The 26,427-nt window shown below is 33.6% G+C and overlaps 1 protein-coding gene across 22 annotated transcripts; it reads left to right on the forward strand.

Annotated features, from left to right (window-relative positions):
* Window positions 1-851: 851 nt before the first annotated feature.
* LOC114310374 (uncharacterized) lies at window positions 852-21,931 on the forward strand. 22 transcript variants are annotated; one of them, XM_082912279.1, is made up of 8 exons: window positions 852-1,154; window positions 2,438-2,506; window positions 9,502-9,542; window positions 18,675-18,756; window positions 19,352-19,405; window positions 19,551-19,758; window positions 21,320-21,440; window positions 21,548-21,931. In XM_082912279.1, the coding sequence occupies exons 2-6, from the start codon at window positions 2,465-2,467 to the stop codon at window positions 19,653-19,655; spliced, it is 324 nt and encodes a 107-aa protein (XP_082768405.1). In that variant the 5' UTR covers window positions 852-1,154; window positions 2,438-2,464; the 3' UTR covers window positions 19,656-19,758; window positions 21,320-21,440; window positions 21,548-21,931. The 22 variants fall into 22 exon arrangements, 1 of the variants encoding a protein (XP_082768405.1); XR_014358516.1 differs by adding an exon at window positions 16,493-16,625 and having other exon boundaries at window positions 887-1,154; window positions 18,408-18,769; window positions 19,352-19,758; window positions 21,548-21,871; XR_014358520.1 differs by lacking the exon at window positions 9,502-9,542 and adding an exon at window positions 16,493-16,625 and having other exon boundaries at window positions 891-1,154; window positions 18,408-18,769; window positions 21,548-21,871.
* Window positions 21,932-26,427: the final 4,496 nt, after the last annotated feature.

Raw genomic sequence — 26,427 nt, forward strand, 5'->3', positions numbered from 1 at the left:
AATTACGAAATTCTTCAAGACGAAATATATTTATATTTTATCGTAAATATAATTATTGTATGAGAATTAATTAATGTAAATAAATTTTCTTTTATATTATAAATAAAGTTTTTGTTATAATTTAATTTTAAAAATAATTTTTAATTATTTATTTGAAACCATGCATAGCACAGGTATTATGCTAGTATAATATTATAATAATATAATAAAACTTAATAAGTTCCGATCATAATATTGAAGATCAAATACATGACATAATTTATACTAGCCTCCTAAGAGCATCTCCAAGGGGATAGTTAAACAAGGCTTGTTAGGCATTTTAGCCAATGTAAGTCTAATTTTGAGCTCCAATGGATTAGCTATTGGGCTAGCTACTTTACCATCTTATTTTTTTTGTGGCTACAATTGAAGAGCCCCAGAGGCTCTCCAAACAATTATGTATGTATATATTTTAGATTTTTATATATTTATGTCTTAGATTTGGGATTTTATATTATATATATATATATATGTGTGTGTGTGTAGCAATTTTATATATTCTTTCAATTCTGTTTGATGAATTATAAAATAACTTATTTTGTATTTTTTTTCTCCTCGTTCTACAGGTTTTGTATGTTTGTATATTATTGCAAATTCATATTAGTAAAATATCAACAATTAGTATTTTTTTATTTTAAAAATTAATTAAGTTAGTTTAAATGATTAGCTAAAATAAAAAGTATGGTTGGAGAACACAATAACTAAAGTACTTAGGTAAAATAAAGAGTGTACTTTTTTTGTACTTTAGCTAGTGAAAAGTAAAGAGTGTGGTTGGAGTTGCTCTAATGATGTGTTGGTTTCTTTGTTGAGTTGGTTGTTGGGTTTGTTGTTAGATTATAATTATTCAAAGAAAAACAAAAAAAAAAAAACACCCAAATCCAACTTCCCAACGGAGCTTATGTTCACCACCCAGGAAGCTTCCTACTAATTTCCTCCCAGCACAATATGTGCGCCACCTCATATCTCTCTCTCTCTCCACCACGACCACAGCGGCAACGTTGCCTCTTCCTTTTCGTCGACACCCACACTCCTCACCACCATCGCTGCTCTTCCCTCCGTAGCGACCCTTCGTCTACATCTCGATCGCAACAACGGCGGACACAACATTGCGAACGGTGAACACACACATATATATATATATATATATATGCTTCAGTTTTCAAGATCGTTAAACTATTTGAAAAGCTTTGATAAAAATTTATCTTTGTATGGAATGAGAACCGCAAGATTTTACCTAATTTGTCATCTATGATTGATTCTCCAAATTCATAGAAAAACTATTGTTCTCATACAGCAAAAAGCCCTAATTTTTCACACTCCTAAAGCTTATACTTAGAGGCCATGTTTGTTTGGGTGGACATGAGCTTGGGATTGGACTAATAATCCAATAAAATTATTAATTCGATGTTTGGTTAAATAATTGAAGTACGGATTAATTATGTTGAACTTGACTATTAGTTAAGATAAGATACATAGTCCAACGGATTCGTTGTCCTAAGACTATTAGTCATGGTAATGCTAATCCAGTCTGCCCAAACAGACATGGCCAGAGAGATTTCTTTTTCCTTCAGTTTGGGTATTGGATTACAATTTTTTTTGTTATAGGTTTGTGAATAATATGGAACTCTTTTTGATCACGGAAGTTACCTGAATTTTTATAATATGGTTTCGTACCTTCTAGCCATGGTGTTTGAAGAGATTATGTTGATTAGGTTATACTACTCTTTCTTTTTTGGTCTACAAAAGATGCTGATGCTGATGCTGATGCTGATGTGTTTTTATCTTTATTAATTAATCTTTTGTGATTAGATCATTATTGTTGAATAATTCTTCACATCATTATTGCAACACATTGGTTATGAGCTAAGGTCTAAACTGTTATAGTGAATACGAAAGTTATTGAAAAGTTCATTGTGATTTTCGGTTGGGAATGCACATTTTGAAACATGGTAGATTTGTATTCTAATTCCTTAAATTTCGTGAAAAAAAAAATAATAATAATAAAAATTGCCCCATTTCTTTCCTCACTCAGTTCTTTTTAAAAAGTATTTATGCAAGTAATGGATTGATAATAAAATGCAATTGACTACTCATATAAAATTCATGAGGAGCAGATTGAGGGAAGGCCTATAACATATCAAATATTAAATTTTCTCAGGGAAAAATTTGGGATTCGTCCATTAAACTTGCGCGGGAAACATGTTGGGATTCAAACACAACTTATTCAGGAAAGGCTCATATCATTTCAAAGAGTAAACTTGAATCCTAATATGTGCTCTATATTGCTGCTTGCTAGCTGTTTCTCATGTAGTGTAGCTGCAGTAATATTAAATTTTTCAGTAGTCTTTACTGAGCGTATAATTCATTAACTTTTCTTCATTATTTTTAACCATTGCAGGAAGATAAGGCCAATGCTATTTCCCATATGAACACCATTGTCAATTCAACCAAAGGAGATCCAGTTTTGGTTAGTTTTCTCTTTTGCCCTGTCATGAGTGCTATCTCCTGATATTTTGCTTATAACTTAATCTATTTAACTGCCACTAATGTGAATAATGTTGATGTTCGAGCACTAACATCTTAAACTAAGTTTGGCTTAGTATTTATTTTGTAAGAGTATTGTTGATTTTGAGTTATGATAGCCTTAACACATCATTGTCGTGTTCTCCATATGGTTAAGAATTAGCAGCTATAGATTTAATTGCCATTATGCTTTCTGATTTAATTGCTATTAACACATCATTTTCGTGTTCTCCATATGGTTAAGAATTAGCCTTAATCTGATTTTTATTTATTTTTACTTCAACCTTCAACCAATTTGTTGTTTCTCCAAACTTTTAAGCAACTCTGTAGCAATTATTAATATAGAGATATGAACCACATTTAATTAAGTGATTTTAAAATAAATATTTTAAGATAAATTACACTGATCTCTTTTAAAATTTGAAGAAATACAGTAAGTTGTATAATTTTGATATAATTATATTGATATGTTTTAGTAAAATTAAATAGACCAAAACTAATACAAATGATATGAAAACACAACGATACACAATATAAAATATATATTTCAATATAAAAGCAATGACTACATTATTTTTTTTATTTATACGAGTAACAAATTTACGATAAAAAAGAAGCCAAATATTATCTGAACTAAAACCTTAAAAAAACTCAGTATAATTATGTCAAATTTAAGAACTTATTATATATATATATATATTAAATCTTAAAGGAGGTGAATGTACCTAATATTTTAAATTCGAATACTATTCGATTCATTTGAAAAGTCTTGTTGGAAGACATGTTAACAATATTTAAAAATATTTGCTGAACTTATTCTTAAGAATTACGATATTATTTATGACTCATGTTAACATGTGTCTCAATTACACTAATTAGTTGTATTTTATTCTAGTGTTTTGAAATTTGTTAGATTATTATTTGGGACAATTAAAAAAAAAAAAAAAAAACAACTAAGGTTTTAGTCATGTAACAAAAGAAATTTTGAATTTTGAATTTTGTCAATTTAAAACATAATCTTTTAATTTGTTTTCAATCTAAACCATTAGTCTATTATTGTTAAATAAAACTAATGAAAAAAAAGTATTTGAATAATTAAACTCAATGTAGGTTACATAAAATATCTAAAATTTCATTTTTATTGAGTTTAATGACTAAAATATTTATTTATTTTTATTGATTTTATTTAACGAAAATAGAAACTCAGAAGAGGTTCATAGTTATTAGCTCAGAGGAGATTAGCTTTGTAAGGGTAAATTTCTTGAAAAAAAAAAAATGGCAAGAATAATAAAAACTATTTGTCATTTTTTTGGGACGGAACTCTCGAACATATGACCAAAATTCGAGAATTTGTTCGGGAACAGGTTAACAAACCTCATAATGAAATAGAGAAAAAATTTCTTAATCACCATAAATTTTTTCCATTGGTTTTGGGAGGTTACACCGTTGTGGATTTTGTTAGGGTTTTGGGGATGTGAGGAATGTGAGGGTGTGCATTTGAATAAGTGAAATATTTTTACAAGAATAATTTTATTATTAATTGTAAGGAGATATTTTTTTTAGGTATTTTAAGACTGATAAATGAGGATTCAATGAAATAGAATATTTAAAATAATTGATGAAGTGCTAATAATAACCTTCTATTTTAATTACTACATCCTTCAATTAAGAGCAGATTTTTTTTTTCAAACTTTAGAATATGCTAATTAATTTGAAGCTCATTGTTTTTGACTATTAAGCTCTGAAGAATTGATCCCCCAAGCTACCTATTTTGACCAATATTATTTTAGTTTACTTCAAGAGGACCACACGTCTATGCTTTTGTTTACCTATTTTGACCAATATTATTTTAGTTTGCTTCAAGAAGACCACACATTTATGCTTTAGTAAACATGTAGCGACCTTGGTGTTTTTTTTTTTTTTTTTTCACTTATGATTCTGAATCAAAACAACACAATTGATGAGTACAAAATTATAATATAATAATAAGTCACAAACAACAATAAAAAGAGACTAGCTTTATTTACAGATGACGGACAAGGTATTCTCAAGGGACACATCATTTAATTTAACATATCTTACAGAAGAAAATAATTGGTGCAGAAGAAGGCTTCTAAATGTTTTACAGAGTCCTTCTTGTTGTACTTGTCCTCCTGTTTTCCGCAACTTGCCGTGGCAGAAATCAAAACCAGCAGCTCATCGGCAATTCATGCGGAGACATCCATAACATCACCTTCCCCTTCCAATAGCAATCCAACACACAAATTTGCGGAGGAGGTAACAAACCAACAACAACACCAACGTTTGCTCCTCTTTCCCTCTTCATTCTTTAACCCCTTCCAACTTCAATTCCGGAGATCCTTTTTATCCGACTGTAATAACCTTTCTAGTGTTCTTGAATTGTGAAAATCCAATGAAATCTCCTTATTACATTAACACAACGTCTTATTATTGTGACAATGGATTCAATTCCTCGTCATTGAAAGGCTATTTGTATGTTGTGGCTGGACAAGTGAGGGTTTGGGATGCCGCCGACTCCTGCACTGTCCATACCATTGCTATTTCTTCGTGGCCATTGATGATTGGAACTGAAATTGCATCGAATTTTTCATTCTCGGATGTTAACAAGGCGATGGAATATGGGTTTGAGGTTTTGTAGGGGGTTCAATAACTGCAAAAGTTGCAAAAAATAGACATCTTGCTTCGGCGATGTTTTGAATGTCACTGCCGCTTGCTCCAGTGTGTGCTCTTTTCAGCCTTCCTTTCTAAGTGAGTTAAATTTTCTGGTCCCTTAGCCTCAGTTTGTTTCAACAAAAATATTTTTATTACTTTTCGACGTTTAGGATGTACAAAAAGTTAAAAAAATAATTTTACCCGGAAATAGTTTTCACCGAAGAGTGATTTACAAATAGATTGTGTACAAAAATTACATTAGAATGATGTGTTTGATGACAAATTTATAATGGCAAATCTTTTCATTTTTTATTTGAAATGAATGTGTATAAATTTGACTGTCATTTCTTTAGGAGCACACTATTGATCTGAGAATGTCCAAAAAAAGGTTTTTTTGAAATTATATACAACAAGAGTGTTTGGAATAGCTTGCTGCTTTTGTGATGTATAGTTTCTCTCATTTCAGTTCATGCGGAATGTGTGAGCGTTACTCCTATTTTCCTTGTCTGTCTATCATTCGATAAAATGCATCAATGGATGCGTACCGTTATTTTATTCATTGAGTCGTTTTTTGAAATTTTGGACCTTTGAGGATAGAATTTAAAAGAATTTTGTATTGAAAAATGTTTGGTTAAGCTTTCTAAACTCAATTCTACCCCTTGATTTGAGTCATGTGTTTGGTTACAGTTTTCAAAAATTAATTCCACACCCCTATGTGAAAACACGTCTATTCGGACGTCCGGCCAGTTGACCGAAATAGTGTTTGCGTTTTTTTTTTTTTTGGGCCTATTATTTTAATATTTTAAATTAATCAATAAAAAACCTATTATTTTTATTTATGCACTCGAGTCTCCGCAAGAGCGGATCAAATTGTTTTATAACGAATTATCGTCACGAATGACACTTGATAGTGTCACAAATAGTGCCTACCATGACATTAAAGTGTCACTGAAAGGTTTTAGTCTTGATGGTGTAATGACACTTATAAGTGTTGCTAACTCTTTTTTTAATGGCGCTTGATAGTGCCACAAATAATATCTACCATGACATCAAAATGTCATTGAAAGTTTTTAGCCATGATGGTGTAGTGGCACTTGCAAGTATCTATCTTGGCACGGATACAAATGACACTTGTTCAAAATGCCACAAGACTAAAAAATGTCATTAAACCAATAGTTTTGTGGCACTTTCAAATGTCACTAAACTAAGAAAATGTTGTAGTGTATTATAATTTTGTACTCATCATCAATTGTGTTGTTTTGATTCAAAATCATAAGTTAAAAAAAAAAAAAAAAGGCGCCACTACGTGTTTACAAAAGCATAAATGTGTGGGTCCTCTTGAAGTAAAACTAAAATAATATTGGTCAAAATAGGTAGACAAAAGCATAAACGTGTGGTCCTCTTGAAGTAAACTAAAATAATATTGGTCAAAATAGGTAGATTGGGGGGATCAGTTATTCAGAGCTTAATAGTAAAAAACAATGAGCTTCAAATTAATTATCATATTCTAAAGTTTGAAAAAGAAAATCTGCTCTTAATTGAAGGATATAGTAATTAAAATAGAAGGTTGTTATTAGCACTTCATCAATTATTTTAAATATTCTATACGTCATCAATTATTTTAAATATTCTATTTCATTGAATCCTCATATATAAGTCTTAAAATACCTAAACAAAATGTCTCCTTACAAATAAATTAAAATTATTCTTGTAAAAATATTTTACTCATTCAAATGCACACCCTCACACTCCTCACATCTCAAAAACTCTCTTTTCCAAAACCCTAACAAAATCCACGACGGTGTAACTTCCCAAAACCAATGGAAAAAATTTATGGCGATTAAGAAATTTTCTCTATTTCATTATGAGGTTTGTTAACCTATTCCCGAACAAATTCTCGAATTTTGGTTATATGTTCAGGAGTTCAGCCCTAAAAAAATGACGAATAGTTTTTATTATTCTTGCCATTTTTTTTTCCAAGAAATTTATCCTTACAAAATCTCCTTTCAACTAGTAACACCATCGCAAACTATGAACCTCTTCTGAGTTTCTATTTTCGTTAAATAAAATCAATAAAAATAAATAAATATTTTAGTCATTAAACTCCAGAAAAATGATATTTTAGATATTTTATGTAACCTACATTGAGTTTAATTATTCAAATACTTTTTGACTAATGGTTTAGATTGAAAACAAATTAAAAGATTATGTTTTAAATTGACAAAATTCAAAATTTCTTTTGTTACATGACTAAAACCTTAGTTTTTTTTTTTATTATAAATTGTCCCAAATAATAATCTATCAAATTTCAAAACACTAGAATAAAATACAAATAATTAGTGTAATTGAGACACATGTTAACATGAGTCATAAATAATATCGTAATTCTTAAGAATAAGTTCAACAAATATTTTTAAATATTGTTAGCATGTCTTCCAACATGACTTTTAACAAATGAATCGAATAGTATTCGAATTTAAAATATTAGGTACATTCACCTCCTTTAAGATTTAATATATATATACAATAAGTTCTTAAATTTGACATAATTATATTGAGTTTTTTTAAGGTTTTAGTTCAGATAATATTTGGCTTCTTTTTTATCATAAATTTGTTACTCGTATAAATAAAAAAAATAATGTAGTCATTGCTTTCATATTGAAATATATATTTTATATTGTGTATCGTTGTGTTTTCATGGTTCATATCTCTATATTAATAATTGCTACAGAGTTGCTTAGAAGTTTGGAAAAACAACAATTGGTTGAAGGTTGAAGTAAAAAAAAAATAAAAATCAGATTAATAGTAAAATTTATGAATTTTAATTAAAAATCCATAATTTTTCATATGTAATTATGTTTAAAAATTTACCATGATTTGTAATTTTACCACTTATTAGATTTTGACTTCTTTTTCAACGGACTTTGACTTAAGAAACAACCATCCAATTAGCCCTCAACCACATTTCCACACAACTGAGCACATCTTGGTGAAATGTCTGTATTTCCTTTGAAGACTCACCCACCACTCAACTACAATCATCTAGCTATGAGAATAATCATATAACCCATGTGGACACTCCATAAGTTGTAGATCACATCTGATCCAATTTCCAGCGCCACCAAAAGCGGAAACTAAGATATTTCCGAAGAATAATCCTTGGTAGCTCGAGAAACTCGTTGCCCGAATTGGCTCGAATATCCAAAACGACATCGTTTTGGGTATTTTTTTTTCCTTTCCTTATATCACTGAAAACAAAGAGAGAAAAGAGAAGAAGAGAGAAGAGGGAGGGGAATATCTCTTGTGTATGTGTGTGTTGATGATGATGGAGGGGAAAGATCCCTCTTGTATCTGTGTGTATCTCTTGGGAAGATCTCTCTCTCTCTCTCTCGGTGGGTGGGTTTGATTTTTGTGTTTGATTGGGCTTGATTTTTGTGTTTGATCGGTGGGTGGGTGGGTTTGATTTTGATTTCAGTTTTGTGATGGGTTTCATAGTTTTTAGAGAGAGAAAGTAGGTTTGCTTCAATTTTGTGATGGGTTTGGTAGTTTTTAGGGAAAGAAAGTAGAGGAAGAAGAAGATGAAGGAGGTTCTGTTTGTCAATGTTCACAAATGTTTGAGATAGAAAAGAGATGAAAAGGAAGATGAAGACGGAAAGAAGAAGAAGAAAAAAAAAAAAAATGCAAAACGACGTCGTTTTGCATTTTTGAGCCATTCAAACTGTGTAACTTTCGAGCTACGAATTGCTGTTGATTTCTGAAGTAGTATCACTACAGGAAATGTAGGTTTTCACGGTGTTTATTTAATGGCGTTTTTCTAAACGTCACTTTTTTATAATATTTAACGGCGTTTTGTAAACGTTGCCTTTTTTTTTTAATTAAAACGACACAGCTTTGATGATAGGAGGCGTTCAAAAGCGCCTTCAAATCTCTAAACACTCTCCCTAAATGGGCCGGCTACTGACTCACTCTTCTACACCCCCTTTAAGCCCTAATCTCTCACTCACTCAACCCTCTCTTGATCTGGACGGCTCGCTCTCTCTCTTTCTCTCTCTCTCTCTCTCTCTCAAATACTTCCAATAGCAGTGATTCATCTCAAAATATCGATCGATCATCGATCGATATCTCAACGGATTGCTCTCTCTCAATGGATCGATCGATCGAATCATGGTGATTCATCTCAGAATGACATCTCGGCGATTTTGATTTTGATTTCAAAGCTCTCTCTCTCGATTACGAAGGTCTATCTGTTGATTTTCGTTTGTGCAGATCAAGGCATTGCATATACGGAGATCAAGGCAGGCAGAAAGGTTCGGATCTACCCCTTCTCTCTCTCTCTATATATATATATATATGACTATCGTAAATTTGATTCAGTGATTCTGTTTTGTTTGTGTTGGTTCAGTGATTCTATATTTATATACTATAACCCTTTTCGGTTTTGTTGATTTGATTGTTACCAAATTTTGATTCTGTAATGCAATAGTATTGCTCTGTTTCAGTGATTGATGTTTTGTTTATGTGAAATGTTTTGTTTGGTTATGAATTGATGTTTTAAATTGCTGTAATGTTACGAATCTATCTCATGTTGTAGCCATGCTTTCGATGGACAACTACTTCTTGGTCCTCACTTAGAAGCGAGGTTTTGAAAATTTGATCTCTCACAGTTTTGTCACTAAAATCAGTTTGTAGATGCATAGTTGTAGACACCCTATTTTTGACCGACCTTAAGACTCAGACGTTATTGATTGAGCGCTCGGTGATCACGCATGTTTGTGTTCGTTTCGAGTTTCCAGAGTTTTCAACTGAGTGCCTTGCCTCCGGGCCTCTGAACTCTTTGTGTTTTGGCTTGGTTTGTGGACCAAGCCTTGTTGACCTTGCCTGGAGGGAGAGAGGGGTCTGTAGATCACTTTTCTCTCCTGTAGGCTAGTTTTCGATTTTCGTAGCCTTCGGTCGCGCGCCTTGTCTCGGGACCGCTTACTGTTCTCCTTTTGGCTTGGTTTTCAAACCATGTCTTGTTGCCTTGGTCTAGAGGGACACAGAGGTCTTGGAGACCACTTTTCCCTCGTAGACCACTTTTGGTGTTCGAAGACAAGTTTTCGAGGCTCTCAGCTGTGTGCCTTGTCCCGCGGACTCTTGTCTTGTATCCTTTTTGGTTTATTTTTGGCACAAACCTTGTTTTCCTTGCTTGGAGGGTGGAATAAGGGTTGTAGACCAGTTTCTCTCCCCGTAAACCGCTTTTCTTCTCCGCCAGCCAGTTTTCTGGTCGGCCAATTGGTCTTGGTGGCTTTTGGACCACCAAAAGTGGTCGGAAGCCATGCCACCACCTAGCTTTTCCTGCTGACCATTTGGTCTCCTTGCAGACTACTTGTGGTGGTCGGCCGACCAGTGTAAGTAGCTGGCCGACCACTTCAAGTGGTCGGCAGCTTTCCTGTATATTCTACAGGTGTTGTGGATGGTAGCTGTCGGGCACAGAACTCATCCTCCATACACGTGTATGGATGGATTGATTCAAACTCTTAGCTTGTTCAAGAAGCTTGAGTTTTGATTTTCTATAAGAGGGAGTCCCCTCTCTCGTCTCAGGTTGATAAATTTGGCTGAGGGCTATACATATCATCTATATCTATACTTCTTCCTTTCCTTCTATATTTGTGCTTGAAAGTGTAATTTCTTCATACTTTTGCACACAAACACCTAGTGAAACACCATACTCTTGGAGCTGAGGCACCTAAAAGCTGGTTTTGGTGTTTTTGGATTGGTTTTAGCTTAGAAAAGCTGCTGGAGTTGCAATTTTGAAGTTGTTCAAGGGTGAGTCAACTAGCTTTTTAAAGCTTTATTTTGATTAAGCTTTTGGACCTATTTGCATGCTTATTTTGGCTGGACTTTCTACTGCAAAAAGTTCTGCTTTTTAGTACTTAACATGTTTGTTTAAGGCTTCTTTGGTTTGGGGGTGGTCTATCCCCTCTTGTGCCTTGTTTGGCTTTGTTTTGGTGCTATCCTTTTAAGCTATTGGGACCACCTCCTTTTCGCCTTCTTACCATTGAAACTCAGAGGAATTTCAGTGGTGGAAAGGGTGTTTTGAGGTCCCAAATAGGAGAGGGTATCCCCTCTCCTTGTATCTTGGTTGTTTGCCTTGTTGGCCTCATGTTTGAGCATGTTTATCTAGTATATTTTGGCCCCATCTCAGCATATTTTTGGCCTTATTTCAGTATGGCATACCTCTGTTTTGGCTTAGTTTAGGCCACCCTTGCATGCTTTATACATTTGTAGTGTAATCCTTGCAAACTAGCCTTGTATGCCTCATGTTTTAGCATGTCTTGCTAGCCCATTTTGGCTCTATCTCAGCATGTTTTTGGTGTTGTTTTAGCATGCCTTAGCTCTGTTTTAGGTTGGTTTGATAGCATCTTGCATGCTCCTTGCACTTGTAGTGCATTTCCATTCATTAGCCTAACATGCATCACGCTTTGGACCATCATTCTAGCATGCTTTTGGCTCTACTCAAAGAAGCTTTTGTTCATGTTTTACCATGCTTGAGGTCTGATTTATGTTGTTTTGGTCATGAATGCTTTGCTTTGTATAGCCATAGTGCATTCTAACTCACTAGCTTTGAGTTTCCAAGTCACTAGCATGCATTGCTTGGGCCTTTTGCATGATTTGGCATGATTTGATATGTGATTTCAGTGCATGTAGTGTGGCCATACGCTCACATCTGACACTCATTCAATGCTTTGGAAGGTTGGTCCTTTATGCTTTAAATATGAGCCATTGTGTATGCCATCTTGCTTAGGCTTTTAGGCTGCCATATCAATGTGTTTTGGGTGTTATTTTGCCGTAATACAACTCTGATTTTTGTTGGCGAAGTCACCCCATGCTTGGTTTTGATAGGGGCAGTGTAATCATGCTCATTGGCCTAGCTTACTTGATGTTTTGGCCCTTCATGCTAGCTTGTTTTGGCTTTGCTCCATGCATGTTTTAGCCTTGATTTGACATGCACTAGGACTGTTTTGGGTTGCTTTGGCCATATCGTTCATGTATTGCATAGCTGTAGTGCAATTGGCCTTGCTAGCTTTGAGTTTTGAGCACCATAGCATACTTCATTTGTGACATGTGCATGATTTGGCATCATTTAACATGTTGTTTCAGAGCATATAACATTGCCATGTTCTCATTTCTTTCACCCTAGTGCCTTTAAGGGTTGTGCATTATTGCCTTGTTTGTGGCCCAACTTGTGTGCATGCATGCCTAGAGTGCCTTTAAGGATTGTGCATTATTGCCTTGTTTGTGGCCCAACTTGTTTGCATGCATGCCTAGACCTTTGAGCTCCCATCTCAGCATGTTTTGGTCTTTGTTTTGACCTATTTAAGCTCTGTCCATGGTTGGTTCCGTCATTTGTCCCATGTGTTGCATGCCTCTTGTGTAGTCCCTCTTGGTGGCCTTGTGCCTTAGACCCTCTTGCATGCTATACTTGTGTTTTTGGAATGATTTGGCATCATTTCACATATTATTTCAGAGCATATAGTGTTGTCACACTTCCATGTTTATCACTTCTCGGTCATGTTTGAAAGTTGTGCTTGTATGCTTAGTTGATGGGCCATTGCATGTGCATGCATCATCTTGCCTTTCATACCATCTTTTCATGGCATTTTGGCCACTGTTTTGGGCATAATTAAGGTCTGTCCATATTCGGTTTAAGTTCATATAGTATGTTGTTTGCATGTTGTTGCATTGCATTGTGTTTGCATGCATTGCATTGAGTTTGCATGCCATTAGCTTTGATAAGTTGATCATGCATGCATTGTATTGTGTTTGGATAGGGTGTTAGTTCAAACACGAGAAACGAGGGACGTTTCATACTTGAAGTGATGAAACGTGCCTCATTTCTCGGTCGCCGACCCTCTTGATCATACATGATGGTTAAGGCTTTTATGTGTTATTTGTGCATCCATTGATATTGATTCGTGCAATCTTGGCTTCTCGGCCATTGTGCATTGCGATGCTCGATTGGTGGCCCGAGAGTCGAGAACCTCACTCCCTTGAGCTTAAGAAATGATAGGGAGAGTGGTTATGCACACATACCTTGCAAATACACTGCCGTGCCCCTTCTTGTTCTCTGTTGCAGTAAACTGGAAGTGTGCAGAATTTTCTGGTCGGCAGACCAGTAAAAGTGGCTGGCCGACCACTTTTTCTAGTCTGCAGCAAAGGTAAGTGGTCGGCAGGTGGTTGGCAACACCAATAAGTGGTCGGCAATGCTCTTGGAGGTTCCCATGGTGGAGTAGAAGCTATCTAGAGCTTTGTGCAATGTCCTGAGAACAATTGCAAACAGAGGCAAGTTGGGGCATCGCAATGGATTTTCGAATGAGGCGACCGAGCATGCATGAACTTCTCATCCTGAGGACATCTCTTTATTGCTTTACTTAGTCACTTTGCTTAGCTAGCTTATACCTTGGTTTTGTACTTAAGTAGTTAATGCACTTAGCTATCAATTTGTGTTGTAATAACTAGTTAACTTGTTAGTTAATTAGCTTTGTTTTGTAATAAGTAGTTTAATTAGCTTAGATTAGCTAGTTTACTTATTATTTGGACCCTCCGTCGAAAGGGCACAACTGTTGTAATAAGTGTGCGTGTGTGTGATGCATGTCTTTCAACCCCAATTTCTTTCTCCCTTTTATTTACCAGCTTTCGATGGTTAATTTTAGGGCATGTTTCAATTAGCATCCTTATGCTCGCATGTTTGCATTCATTCATCTGTCTTGCATGCACCAGGCTCGGCGCATCATTCAAACTGCATTGTATTTCAATTCCTATTTGAATACATGTATCAATTGTCGCATTCATATGCCATATTAGAATAGCTGAGCCTATCTTAATTGCATTTTTGCATGTGTTGCATTGGGCATTGTTGACATAGCTAGGATCATGCATGATTACTAACTAGCTTCTGTTTTAGCTCGGAGTACACTGTGAGTGTTTATGGTTTAGCATCCTTGCATGTATGTAAGTGACTGCCATGATAGCATGCTTGCCATGAGGCTAACTGCATAAGTGTTTAAACTGCTTGAATGCCTGTGGATGAAGGCTTGATTGCCTGAATTGGAACAACTCGATGATTGTGAGTTTTAAGCCCACTTGAAGTGGCAAAATCATGTTTTCTTAAGCCCACTTGAGGGTGGCAAATCCGCGTCTTAGTCTACTTGCGAGTAGCACCTTCAAACCACTTTAAAAAACAAACATGAGTTGTATTGTTCCAATCCACGTGATTGAGTTTATACTTGTATGCTGTGCGCATCACATAGTAAGCTAGCTAATAAACCGGAATAAGAACGCATGTGTTTTCAAAAACAACATATCTTGTTAGTAGAGGCCGATCCTTTGATCGGGCGAGCGGAGGTGCTCATTTCATGACCTTTCCCCTTCGTACCCAAGTTCTTGAGCCGATGCAACTTTGGTGATGACGGACACGTGGCTTTAGGCACGAGTCAGGATTTCCTAAATTTCCCAAAACAAAATATTTAGGTGGCGACTCTGAAATCTGGTAAAGCAGTCCATGTTTGGCACTTCTTGATAAAAATCAGTTTTCCAAAACGATTTGCCAGATTTGGACTCTTTCGTGATTTATCAGTCTCACATTGCACTTTGTGAGATTAGATTCAGAACCATGACATGAGTCCGAACTGTAGTAGCTAAGAATCATGATTCGCGCCCTTGCGCGCGGAGCTTAGTTCCGGGCGGTCTACAATAGTGAATTTGAGGTAGTTTGCTATTTCAAATAGCAAAATTATGGAACAGTTAATATTTTCATGTTCTTGATGCTGCTAATTGACTTGGTTTATCATGAATTTGCTAATGTTCAATGATCCACTAATCTAGTTATAGTTGGTAGTCAATAGTGTTGAATCAGTTTTGTAATTTGAGTTATTCAAACTTGAAATCCTGAGTTCCAGCTTAATCTCGAGTTACCTATGAACATATTGGTGATTTTGAAATACATTTGAAATAACAGCCTATGTTCCAATCAACTAATCAGGTTGTTTGCTAAAACAGAAAGCTAAGTAAAAAAAATGTTTTAATACTGACAAGTGAACTAAAACACTAAAGTAATGGACTTCTAAAATAAAACATAAATTAAATATTTAAAGATAAATCAATTTGTCAAAACTAAAAAAACACCTTCTATAAAGTATGTTCAGCATTTATGACATGTCTTTCTATTCCCACGGCACAAAACATCTTAGCTTTGATCTGACCCCTCCTTGGAGGAAATCTAGCCTTTTTTCCCTTTCCCATTTTGATGTCTTTAGCTTTCATTGTTGTTGGTGAGTTGGACTCTTGAAGAAGCTCAGTACAAGGAAGAGAGTAAGAAAGAGAGAAGAAAATTCTTCTTTTTTTTCTTGGGAAAATAATGTGAAGGAAAACTTTTTCAAGGCTACTCTCTCCCTGTTGTTCACACACACACACACACACACACACACACACACCACACACACACATACATATTGGGGGCTTGAAGAGGAAGAATAAGATTCTGTCAAAAGGATTCACACACAGAGTGTGAACATAGCTTGGTTAGAGGAAAATGTCAATGTGAATTGGTGTGAAAGTGTTATGAACTCTTATGTATAGCTGTCTTTCATTCATTTAATTTGTTAAAAAAAAGGACTTTTATTTATGACATAATAGACACCAATATTTTAGTATCAAAAGCTAAAATTGAATTTCATAGGAGTTAGCTAAGTCATGCAGCCTCTAGTTTAGTCAAAAGCTTGATTCAGTCAAATGCTAGCTTGCAACTCACTGAATTAACTCACTTATCTATTTTGGATTGAATTAACACAAATTTTATCAATCAATGAGAAACTTATGCTTCTTTTGGCTCCTGCTTTTAATTTTTTTTTTTTTTGGACTTATTTTTGTAATAGATCCCAATATTCTATACATGTAAGAATTTTGGGCATTGTATTGGATTAATGACAAGTTATTTGGTGCTGCTAGTGATTTGGTTTTGGTTTTAGTTTGACAAAGGGTACACACAAAAGGTTTAACCAATTTTAGACTTGGAAATGGTTTCATCAAGAAATACTGCTACTACTACTAATAGTAGTCGTATTGTTTATCTATTTCTTTGCCTTTTTCTTGCTGAAGTTAGCTTCTGTTTTTCTTCTAAGGTGTGTAATTAGGTTATGCTGTGATGTTTCATGAGCTTGGTGGATACTCTAATGAAAATTTGAAGTTCTTTCCCTTATCTCTTTAAAATTATATGCAGGTGTATGTGGTCTATATGGGAAGTAGAGATGGTCATGATCTAAATGATGCTTTGGGTAATGATGTTATGTCAAACACTCAAATGAACAGACAGAAATTGGTTCACCTTTATTAATGCACTAATCACTTCTTATGTAAGGTTGTTATCACTCTGGGAAACTAATTTGATTATGCTGAGTAAATGTTTCATTAATAAAGCATGCTGTATTTTTTGTTTCTATGTTTTAATTTTATTTATTTATTTTTAAAATTTATACTAAACTTACTGTTTTATTAGTTTATTTGCATAATTGAAATTGTACACCAACTATTTTATGTCTTTGTGTGTGTGGGTTTGGTGCTATATTGGCTTGTTTCAAAATTAAGACAATGATGTTGATGTTTCCCACTCTGGTTATAGTTTGTGCAGGTTTGGTGTCAAATGCTGTTATTCTGATTCATGTTTTTGGCCGCTATTCATGTCTTAATATGAACTTTATGGTTACTTGACTAGTATATACCTTAGGCTATTGACAGACGAAGCTTTAATTTTTGTCCTCATCCACTATAAACTTCAATTAAATGTTCAGAAAAAAAGAAAGAAAGGCTTTCTTTCTTTGCAATTTGAAGTTTCTGCTGCTTTTGTCTGAAATCAAAAGGAGGTTGATCTGTTTTGGTTATAATTTGGTTTTCAAGTGCAGTGTACTTTGTTATTATACAAAAAATTTGAGACTTAATTGGTTGACTAGGAAAGTAGTTTTCACATTTCAAACCCTGTAGTCCTGTTAAGGTGTTTCATGTTTATAAAAAAAAAAATTGGCCTTCACCTTGAATAGAGTGGATTCAGTAAAAATAATGTTTTACACCTAAAAATATATATAAAACAAGCTAGATTATTATTGTCTTACTCCTTTGAACTATCATTTAATATCATTTTATTTCCTCTAACTAAAATATATTACATTTTGTGACATTGCACTGTCAATTTGTATAAATTTAAAAATTACATTAATAATCCGTTACATAACTGGATCGAACATTGACATGTAACTTACACACGATATCTAAAATAATCATACATTTGTTTTAATTAAGGTATTGTGTTGGTTTGATGAAGGTTTTTGGGAAAACATATTTCGTCTTTGTTTACCCAAACACGTGTGAAGGGATTTTTTGCATTGCAAGTGTTTGATAAATGCTTCAATGATTTTTTTTTTTATAAACTAATTAGATACATGTGAATTTAGGAGTATGCTATGATGAATGCTAAATAGCTCTTGTGATGGTGTATTTTGTAAACTGTAGTGACTATTTTCACCCCTAGAATAGTATTACTTAGGAAATAGATGTGTTTGGTTAATATATTTTAAATTCTGATTACATATATGCACATGTATATTTTTGTGTTCTTTAGGATTTGTGAAAAATAGTGATATGTTAAATCTGTATTATATTTGTAGTGATATACTTTGCTATGGTGTTGGTCTCCTTTTCCAAAATCAAAGTTGCAAATGTGGAAGAAAAAAACAGATATTAAGATATTGGATTCAAAAAAAAAAAAAAAAAATCCAGGGAGGCTTTGGTGTGCAAATGACGTGTGATTAGTTTGCGTGGTGAGTGCTTGCAAACCAACATGGAGCGGCTTGAGGCAAACCAATGAGCTATGAAATTGTTTTTGATGACACGCATAGTGTGTACTGATTTTAGCATTTACTTTAATGCTTAAGTGATTGTTGTATGCTAAAGTGATTTTAGCATAGTTTTTTAAAGTATGATCTGTAAGGTTATAAGATGTTTGAACTCAATGTAATAAGATGATGTCTTGTTATTAATTGAAAGATGTGTCTTCAGATGCCAAGCCATCTTTCCCTTGTTATTATTTGATGTTGCATTTGGACATTGCACTAATTTGGAGGACAAAGGGTTGTTTGTTTCAGACTTGGAAGCCGTATGGGCATACAAACTTAGTGTTCTTATGTCTTTAACATGCAAATGGAGCCACAAGTCTCCTTGGGTTGTGAACCATGCCTCCATCCTGAGAAAATCCTAATTAAGGATGGTGATTGTGGTGTAACTGTATCCTTTCAAAACCAGGGAATATTTTGTGCTTGTCATTTCGAAGTTTCTAATCATTTGTCTCAATTGAGGTGCTTTGTCGTTTTTGTTATTGAATTGAGAAAATTGATTGTACCTCTGGAATGCAGTTTCCAGTGCAGAGAAAAAACAAACACTGCAATGGGCTGCTTGGACACGTCAAGAGGAGGAAAGCTTCTTCACTGCATTGCGGCAAGTTGGCAAGGCATTTTTTGCTGACATGGTTTTTGGTTTTTGGAATTATTTCTTATGATATAACATGACTATATGATGTCTTTTAAGAGAATTTCGACTTTGTCTTGATGCCAAAAATTCTAAAGATACTAATGCTACAATGCTTTGATGGTTACCAGAAACTATGCCCTCTACTTAATGTCTATTTTATATATTTTGGTAACTGTGCAAATTTCTCTTAAACTAGCAACATGTATGTGCACCTATGTTCCTTTCTGATTATATTTCTAAGGAGATCTAGTGATGTTGAACGAACTTATGTAGGGGTTATTTTGTTGAATGAAGCCCTCATCTAATTGAGTAGGTTTCATCTTCAACTGCTTAGGTGGGATGTACTTTAAGACTACCATTAAAGACTCTGAATAAGAGTTGTAGAGTGTTCCAAGTAATACTGGAAGTTATTTTTGTTATAAATAAATGTACCTTGTAAAATGTCTGGAGATTGTATTGTGTTTCTTTGGTTGTGGGCATTTCTTCTATGATTGTGGAATTTCACTTCGTTCTCGAATAATAATTTCATCTGGTAGTCATATTTTTGAACTTGCATTTTCAGGGGGGCAATGTTGGTCATCTGCATAAACTACAGGGTATAGAGTCAAGTTCACAGGTTTGTTAATATGTTGATTATAATTTTTTTCTCATCTCCTTTCCTTTTTCAAATGGTGCCTAGACATTATCAAGAAGCTATCATTTTGAGTGGGATGCTGTATATTCTTTTAATCTTTTGTATTTTTTTGCATATCTTTGTTAAGCATTTGATTTTTCTAGATCTTTACATGAGCGCGCATATGCAATCATACTATACTTCAAAGCTGTTGCTTGGATCAATTCAACCTCTTACTTTATGTTCAAAGTAATCTAAGCACAGAGCAGCAGTTAAAAGAGTTTTATGTGGTTTGATCACTTGTGGAAGATTGTGAGATTTGATTGGAGAATGGTTGGTTCCTTCATGATGACAGAGTAACTATTTTACCGATTGCTTTGTTAGTTTTCATGATATGATAATTAGAGCTTGCTATTATATTCTTAGCCTAATTACCGTTAAATGTAATGTTATATTTTCTTTTAGAATATAGTATATTGTAACATCCATCAGATTGTCATATTCTATATTTTTTTCTCAACTAGACAATGCTCCAAATATTGAGTTGTGGCCCCCTACTGGACAATGTTCCCATCCATTTTTGTTTATTATCCTTTGCTATTCTATATTTTTTTCGCTGTTATTGATTGTGTGCCTTTCTTCTCCACCCTCACCCTCACCCTCACCCTCACCCTCGGATGAGATTATTGAATATGCATATAAAAAAATGGCTGAGATGACATTATGATGACATCATAACTTTGCCTATAAAAAAATAGCTGACATATGATGAGATCATAACTTTTATGGCCTTGATAGGGAGTGCTGACAGCATTATTTGTGCAATTTGAGGAGCTGTCGGTTTTTTTTTTTTATATGGTGTTTGGATTACCTGGACTGAAAAGAAGGTTTTGTGTTTGACCATGTAAAATATAGTTTTTTTTTTTAATATTATATATTTTATAAAATTTAAAGGCATACTCAGCCAAAGGGATTTGTTTGGGCACAAATGAAACTGCTGCCTATAGGTAAATGCTACAGTTACTTTTCTCTGTAAACTAGGTAAAAATTGAAGAGAGCTTATTGAAGAAAGTTCAAAAGAGAAACACAAACTAGGTTCTATATTTCTTTAATTGGCCAGGTGTGCCGCTTCTGTTACGTGGGAACAATGAGAAAAATGTGAGTTCCTTGTCCAATATTTTTTATATCATGGAGATATATTGTTTTGTCAAAACTAGATACTGGACAGGAGGAAGCATGGGTTGAACTATCTAGATAAAGCTCCTCTATTGGCCATGTATTTTGTGACAAAACAGGTAAAATTTGACTAAAAATTTGACTATTTTGATAAAGATGCTCTTACAAGAAGTTAGTAAATTTTATATATTGTTTACAATTTTTTAGAAATGAAAATAGAAAGCAAAACGAGTTTTTGTTTTGAGTTTTTAATTTTTTTTTAGACATATGAAACTATAGACGAACATTTCCAAAGATATGGATCACCTTTAAGAATTTGCAATTCATGGGTTGGAATTAGGTGCATGCATGATGGTCATTGGCTAATAAAAGAATGCTGATTAAAGTTCGAAGGATATTTTGTGGGGCTTTTTTCACTCCTATCCAAGCCATAGAAGAGACTACCATGCTTTGTATTTCCTCGGATTTTAGATTCCACTAATGTTTTTGATGTCTAATTTTTTTATTCACCTGGTGAATCTTTAACTTCTCTTGTAGCCCCAGTACTTGTTGCGAATGGTAATTTTTTTAAAATTGAATATTGCTTTCTCTTGGGTGCTTAATTTTTTATTCACTTGGTAAATTTGTTAAATTTGTGTTGTAGCACTAGCATTGAGGGGTAATTTTTTAAATTGAAGATTTCTTGCTCCCTTGATTTGCACACAGAATTTTGCCATTTGCTAATTGAAATTTCTGGATTAGTTTGTAAATAAACTGCGACATGCAAAAGAAGGTGCAAGGGATATAATGGACAGAACTTGTGCTGACTTACCATGTCAAAGTTTGGCTTGAAGTTGATGGGAAAGACATTCCAATCCCAAAGGTATTTCAACTCAAATAACATAAGATCTTTATTGTTATTGTTGTTTTAAATTATTATTACTATTGTTATTTCATATTTAAAAAATTTTCTTCTAACTTTTCCTCTAGGATGCTGAGGGTTTAATTGTGCTCAACATAGGTAGCTATATGGGTGGAGTTGATCTTTCGCAAAATGATTATGAGCATGATGATAATTTCAGTCTTCAGTCCATGCATGACAAAACGCTTGAGGCTTTCCTTTGGATTCTTATTTCTCTTCTTTTTTCTTTTTTCCTTTTTCCTTTGATCTGACTAGGGGGTTGGGTGTTTTGATTCATTTTCTTCTTATCTTTTGGCTTTGTATACGGAGTAGTAATTTTTTTGTTGAGAATTGTGAATTCAATTTTTGGATATATTATTTTCTAGGTAATGTTGAAACATTATTTGTGGATATATCATTTTGTGGGTAATGGTGATTGGATATTAAATTGAATGGAAAAGTGAATTAATGAAGCATTTACTATTTGAATGTGAGTTATTATTTCATATAAGTGCTATTCAATTTTATTATAGGTATTGTTTTAGTTCAATCACATAAAATTAGCACAATTTAAAAAAAGAAAGAAAAGGATACTTACGTGTAGGTCTTAATAAGTGGAATTATTGTCTAATAGGTTCTTTGGAAAAAAATTGTCATAAAAAAAGTCGTTAATTGTAAGTTTTAATGATAATTTATAAAAATCATAACAAAAAAAAGTTACTAATTATCAATTTTTAGCGACATATTAAAAATTGTCACAAAAAAATTATTATTGGCGTTAATTTTATCGAGATTTATTTTCAATAGGATTTTATAGGAATTAAGTTCAATTATTAGGATCTATTAGTAATTTACCCAAAAAAAATAGGGGGATATCACGGCGTTTTGAGAAATGCCACCTAAACTCTAAAGCTAACGGTCAGTTTTTTTTTAAATGATATGACGGTGTTATCGTTAAAATCATAATTATGTCATAGTACTGTTAGGGTGGGACATTTAGGCATATTTAAAAATGCCGCCTATACTAAATATAGCGACGCTTTTAAAGTGTCGTAGAGTTATAGCGACGATCGCATTTTTGACGTTTGGTATTAAACGTCACGAAAACAATTAGTGACGTTTTTTAAACGCCACTAAAGCCTAATTTTAAGCCGTGTATATTTCAGAAGATGATAGCATGTGTGTGAAATTTGTCATAAGTCAATCTCTAAAATGTCCATAGGAAACTTCCAAGACAACCAGCTCATTGTTCATTGGCCTCTCTATAAAAGCACACCAACTTGGATCCTTTGGGCATTTTTATACATTCGAAACCACTACCAAGAGTATCGCCCCGGAAGTGAATTGGTCACCAACCAACAATATCCAAGGATGAGATGATGCTTTTGGGTAAATGCAAAACTACTTGGGCCCTTATTGCTGACTGAGCGTATACTAGTTGTAGGTTGTTGTTCACTAAATTGAGCCTACACAGGCTTGAATAGCTTGAAAAATATTAAGTGTGCCAAGTTATTTTGGAAATTGGGCTTGTTTGGTTGGGTATGCCAAATCACTGTAAGTCACTTTGGACATTGAACTTGTCTTGTTAAGTGTGCCAAACTTTGGAGATTGAGCATACATGCTAACGATTGGTATTTTTTTTCATAATAATACTAAAAAAATATATAAAATAAAATTAAATAGAAATAAAAAAAAATAATATTTGTATTAAAGGATGAAATACAGAATATTTTATAAAACTAAAAATACATGAATGATTCAAACCCGGATATTACAATTTGATGAATAGAAACATAAAACAAACACATGCTGGAATAAAATGATAAATTGAAATAAAATAAGAGATGGCCGAAACCAAGATACGAAAGTCGAAACTAACTAATGCAAAAACATCTTTTGAATAGTTTCGACGAACTTGATAATGTCAACACTCTCTCTAATAAGAACAAAAGAAAGGGCTAGCAAAGAAGATAGGAAAATTGTCCTTCGAATTTTCTTTTGACGTAAGAAACATCTCCAACTTCATTTCAAAAATCACCATTCTTCATCACAAAAGACCTCTCTAAAAAACCTACTAAGTTGAAGGGAAAATGCCTCTATTTATACTTGTAGAGGAGAGCCTTAGTCATAAAAGCTAATATCAATACACTACTAAAAATCGGAGCTTTTGCAACGGTCTTAAACGTTGCAAAAGATTCGCATGTCGTCGTAAGAGACTTTTTGCAATGGAGTAGCAATGGGAAATGGGGGGTAGCGACGGTAAATCAATGGCTTTTGCGACAGTTTAACCTGACATAAAAAAGGGTGAAAAACTTCACTTTTAGCGACGATTTGGGTTGCTATCGCCAAAAACTTTGTTAGCAATGGTATTTGACATCGTGAAAAGTATTATTAGCGACGGTCTAAAACGTCACCAAAAAATTAGAATTAAATTAATACTAGATTTGCGATAGTTTAAACCGTCGATAAAAATTTGAACAAATATGTATATGTGATAGGTTAGCCTATCGCAAATAAAATGTAAGGAAATGATGATTACATTAGGGACGATTTATTATTGTCGTAATAAAATTATTTTCATAAAATAAATATATATTTTATTAATTCATTCCCTGTACAAAATATTAATATTTTCTAACATAAAATATATCCACATCCACATCTACATTCACATTCACAAAATCATACAAATAATAATATATGTACCCTGTAATAATTGTCAACCAAATATTCTTTACAAAAATATATATAAAACATCCTCCAACAATACTAATAATTTTTGATAATTCAAGAATTTAAATTTTTGTATATAAAACAAAACAAAAGTATCGACAATACATATACATATATATATATATATTATAACTTGTTTTAATATCAATAGTAAGCTACAATATCGATGTGTGAAAATATCATCACGTACTCAAAATGGTTGCATCTGCCAAAAAAAGAAAAATTATCATTTACAATATAATTAATTTTAAACTTACAGAAAATAAATAAGATTGTAACATATACATGAATCGAGCGCCACACAATGTATCTTCCAACAGCTTCTCTAACTGTTCTTAGACCTAAAGATGTTGTTTCCAAAAGGGTGTTCGGCTTTTTGGCTTTTAAGATAGACTTTGCAATATTCAGGGTTAATTGGAACTCCATCAATTTCACACAACGGATCATCACTAATAACAAGTCCCTCCGCCAATTGGACTATTGGTATACGTAAACTATTTGAAGAAACTTTAATTACATTCTACAATGATGATAATACTATTAAAATCAGGTAATGATTGAAGACATTGTGCTATAATCTAACAATAATCGAATAAACATAAACGATGAAAAGAGTTTCTAAAGGACTTGTTTTCACAAATGGGAATTTGGATATACATCCAAAACTAGAACCGGTTTCAACTTCCCTCTTTTCCTACAAGCCATTTGTGCCTAGTTAGTCAAGTGTGTCAAGTTTTGTTGACATCTGATGCCGTTTGAGCATTTTAGTGTGTCAACCGATTCAAAAAAAGTTTTTAAAGGACAAGTTTTCACAAACGAAAATTTGGCTTCAGATTCAAAACCGGGAATCGGTTTTGAGTTCCGTCTTTTCTTACAAGTCATTTGTGCCTAGTTAATCGTGTGTGTCAAGTTCCGTTGACATCCGACATCGTTTGAGCATTTTAATGAGTCACACGGTGAGAAAAAGAGTTTGTAAAGAATAAGTTTTCACAAATAGAAATGAGGCTCTACATGAAATTTAGTTAGAGTTTAAATAGATTATTGAGGGGTTTAGAGTTGCTGTTGTGAGCTCAGCACAACAGCAACTACTATGCCTCACTGTTGTGCCTCATTGTTCACCAGATTCCAAGGTAATTATGACTTCAATGCTACTGTCATTACCAAAATAAGAGCATCAATCCAATAAACAATCTTGACAATTGAATTGGTTCTTAAATATTTGATTTTTTTTTATATCTTTTTTTTTTTGTTGCTTTCAAGAAACAAAGGTGTTCCTTCTCGCTCTATGATTTCGTTTTCTTGAGTATCTGTTTTAATTTTTGGGATGAGAAGACAAAACTAGACTAGAAATTTGGTACCATAACTGTTTTAGGTAAACTCTATTGTGTCTTTCGTCTGTTCTATCTGATAACTAGCCACTAAAGCATGTTATGCAATCTAAGAACCAATATGTTTGTTGATGGACCTTATACTAGAGTTTTAGAGACAATGCCCTTGTATGACATATTGCACAAGTTTCAAAACGGTCTCAGCCATATGGCTGCTGTCATGAAACAGGACAATGACACAGTGGAGCAACTAGCCAGGAGACGCACAGCCAATGGTGAGTACTGAGTTCTCTTGATAAAATGGCTTTTGTGTACTCTTTTTTTGGTTTATTTAATTTTGATTATTCTTTGGTACATAATTTCATCTTTTGAGCCACATATAGATTCAACGAGGGAAATGAGAGTAGATATTCACAGTGAAAGGTTTTATCACAAGAAAGTATTGAAAACCAAGAGATCGCACAAGAATTTGAAGAACCAGCCAAGAAACTCAAACAGAGTAAACTCAAGTAGTAGGAGGTGGTCAGATCATTATCACATGGAGGTCCTACTAATAAATGACAATTCACTCTCAATGCTCACTAAAGATGAGGAAGTCATTGGCATAATTAAGTACTCGAGTGTTTACGAAAAATAACAAATTATATGTATGTATATATGTATGTATGCATGTAAACGGTCTAGTCTGGTTCCAAATCAGAATTATAGTTATAAAATCACGTATTGAACTGCAAAATGATTTACCTATTTTAAGAATCAACACTAAACTGTGAATTGAAAAACCAGCATTAAGAATCCTTGTGACGACCCCACCACGTATAATAATTAGTATCTAATTAACGAAGGAGATTTCAATTTTAATTGCCCATTATTCTGATTTAATTTGGGATTATGAAAATTGTGGAGGC

Source organism: Camellia sinensis, unplaced genomic scaffold, assembly GCF_055761805.1.
Source record: "Camellia sinensis isolate YWXY unplaced genomic scaffold, ASM5576180v1 Unanchor3, whole genome shotgun sequence".
Lineage (NCBI taxonomy): Eukaryota > Viridiplantae > Streptophyta > Magnoliopsida > Ericales > Theaceae > Camellia > Camellia sinensis.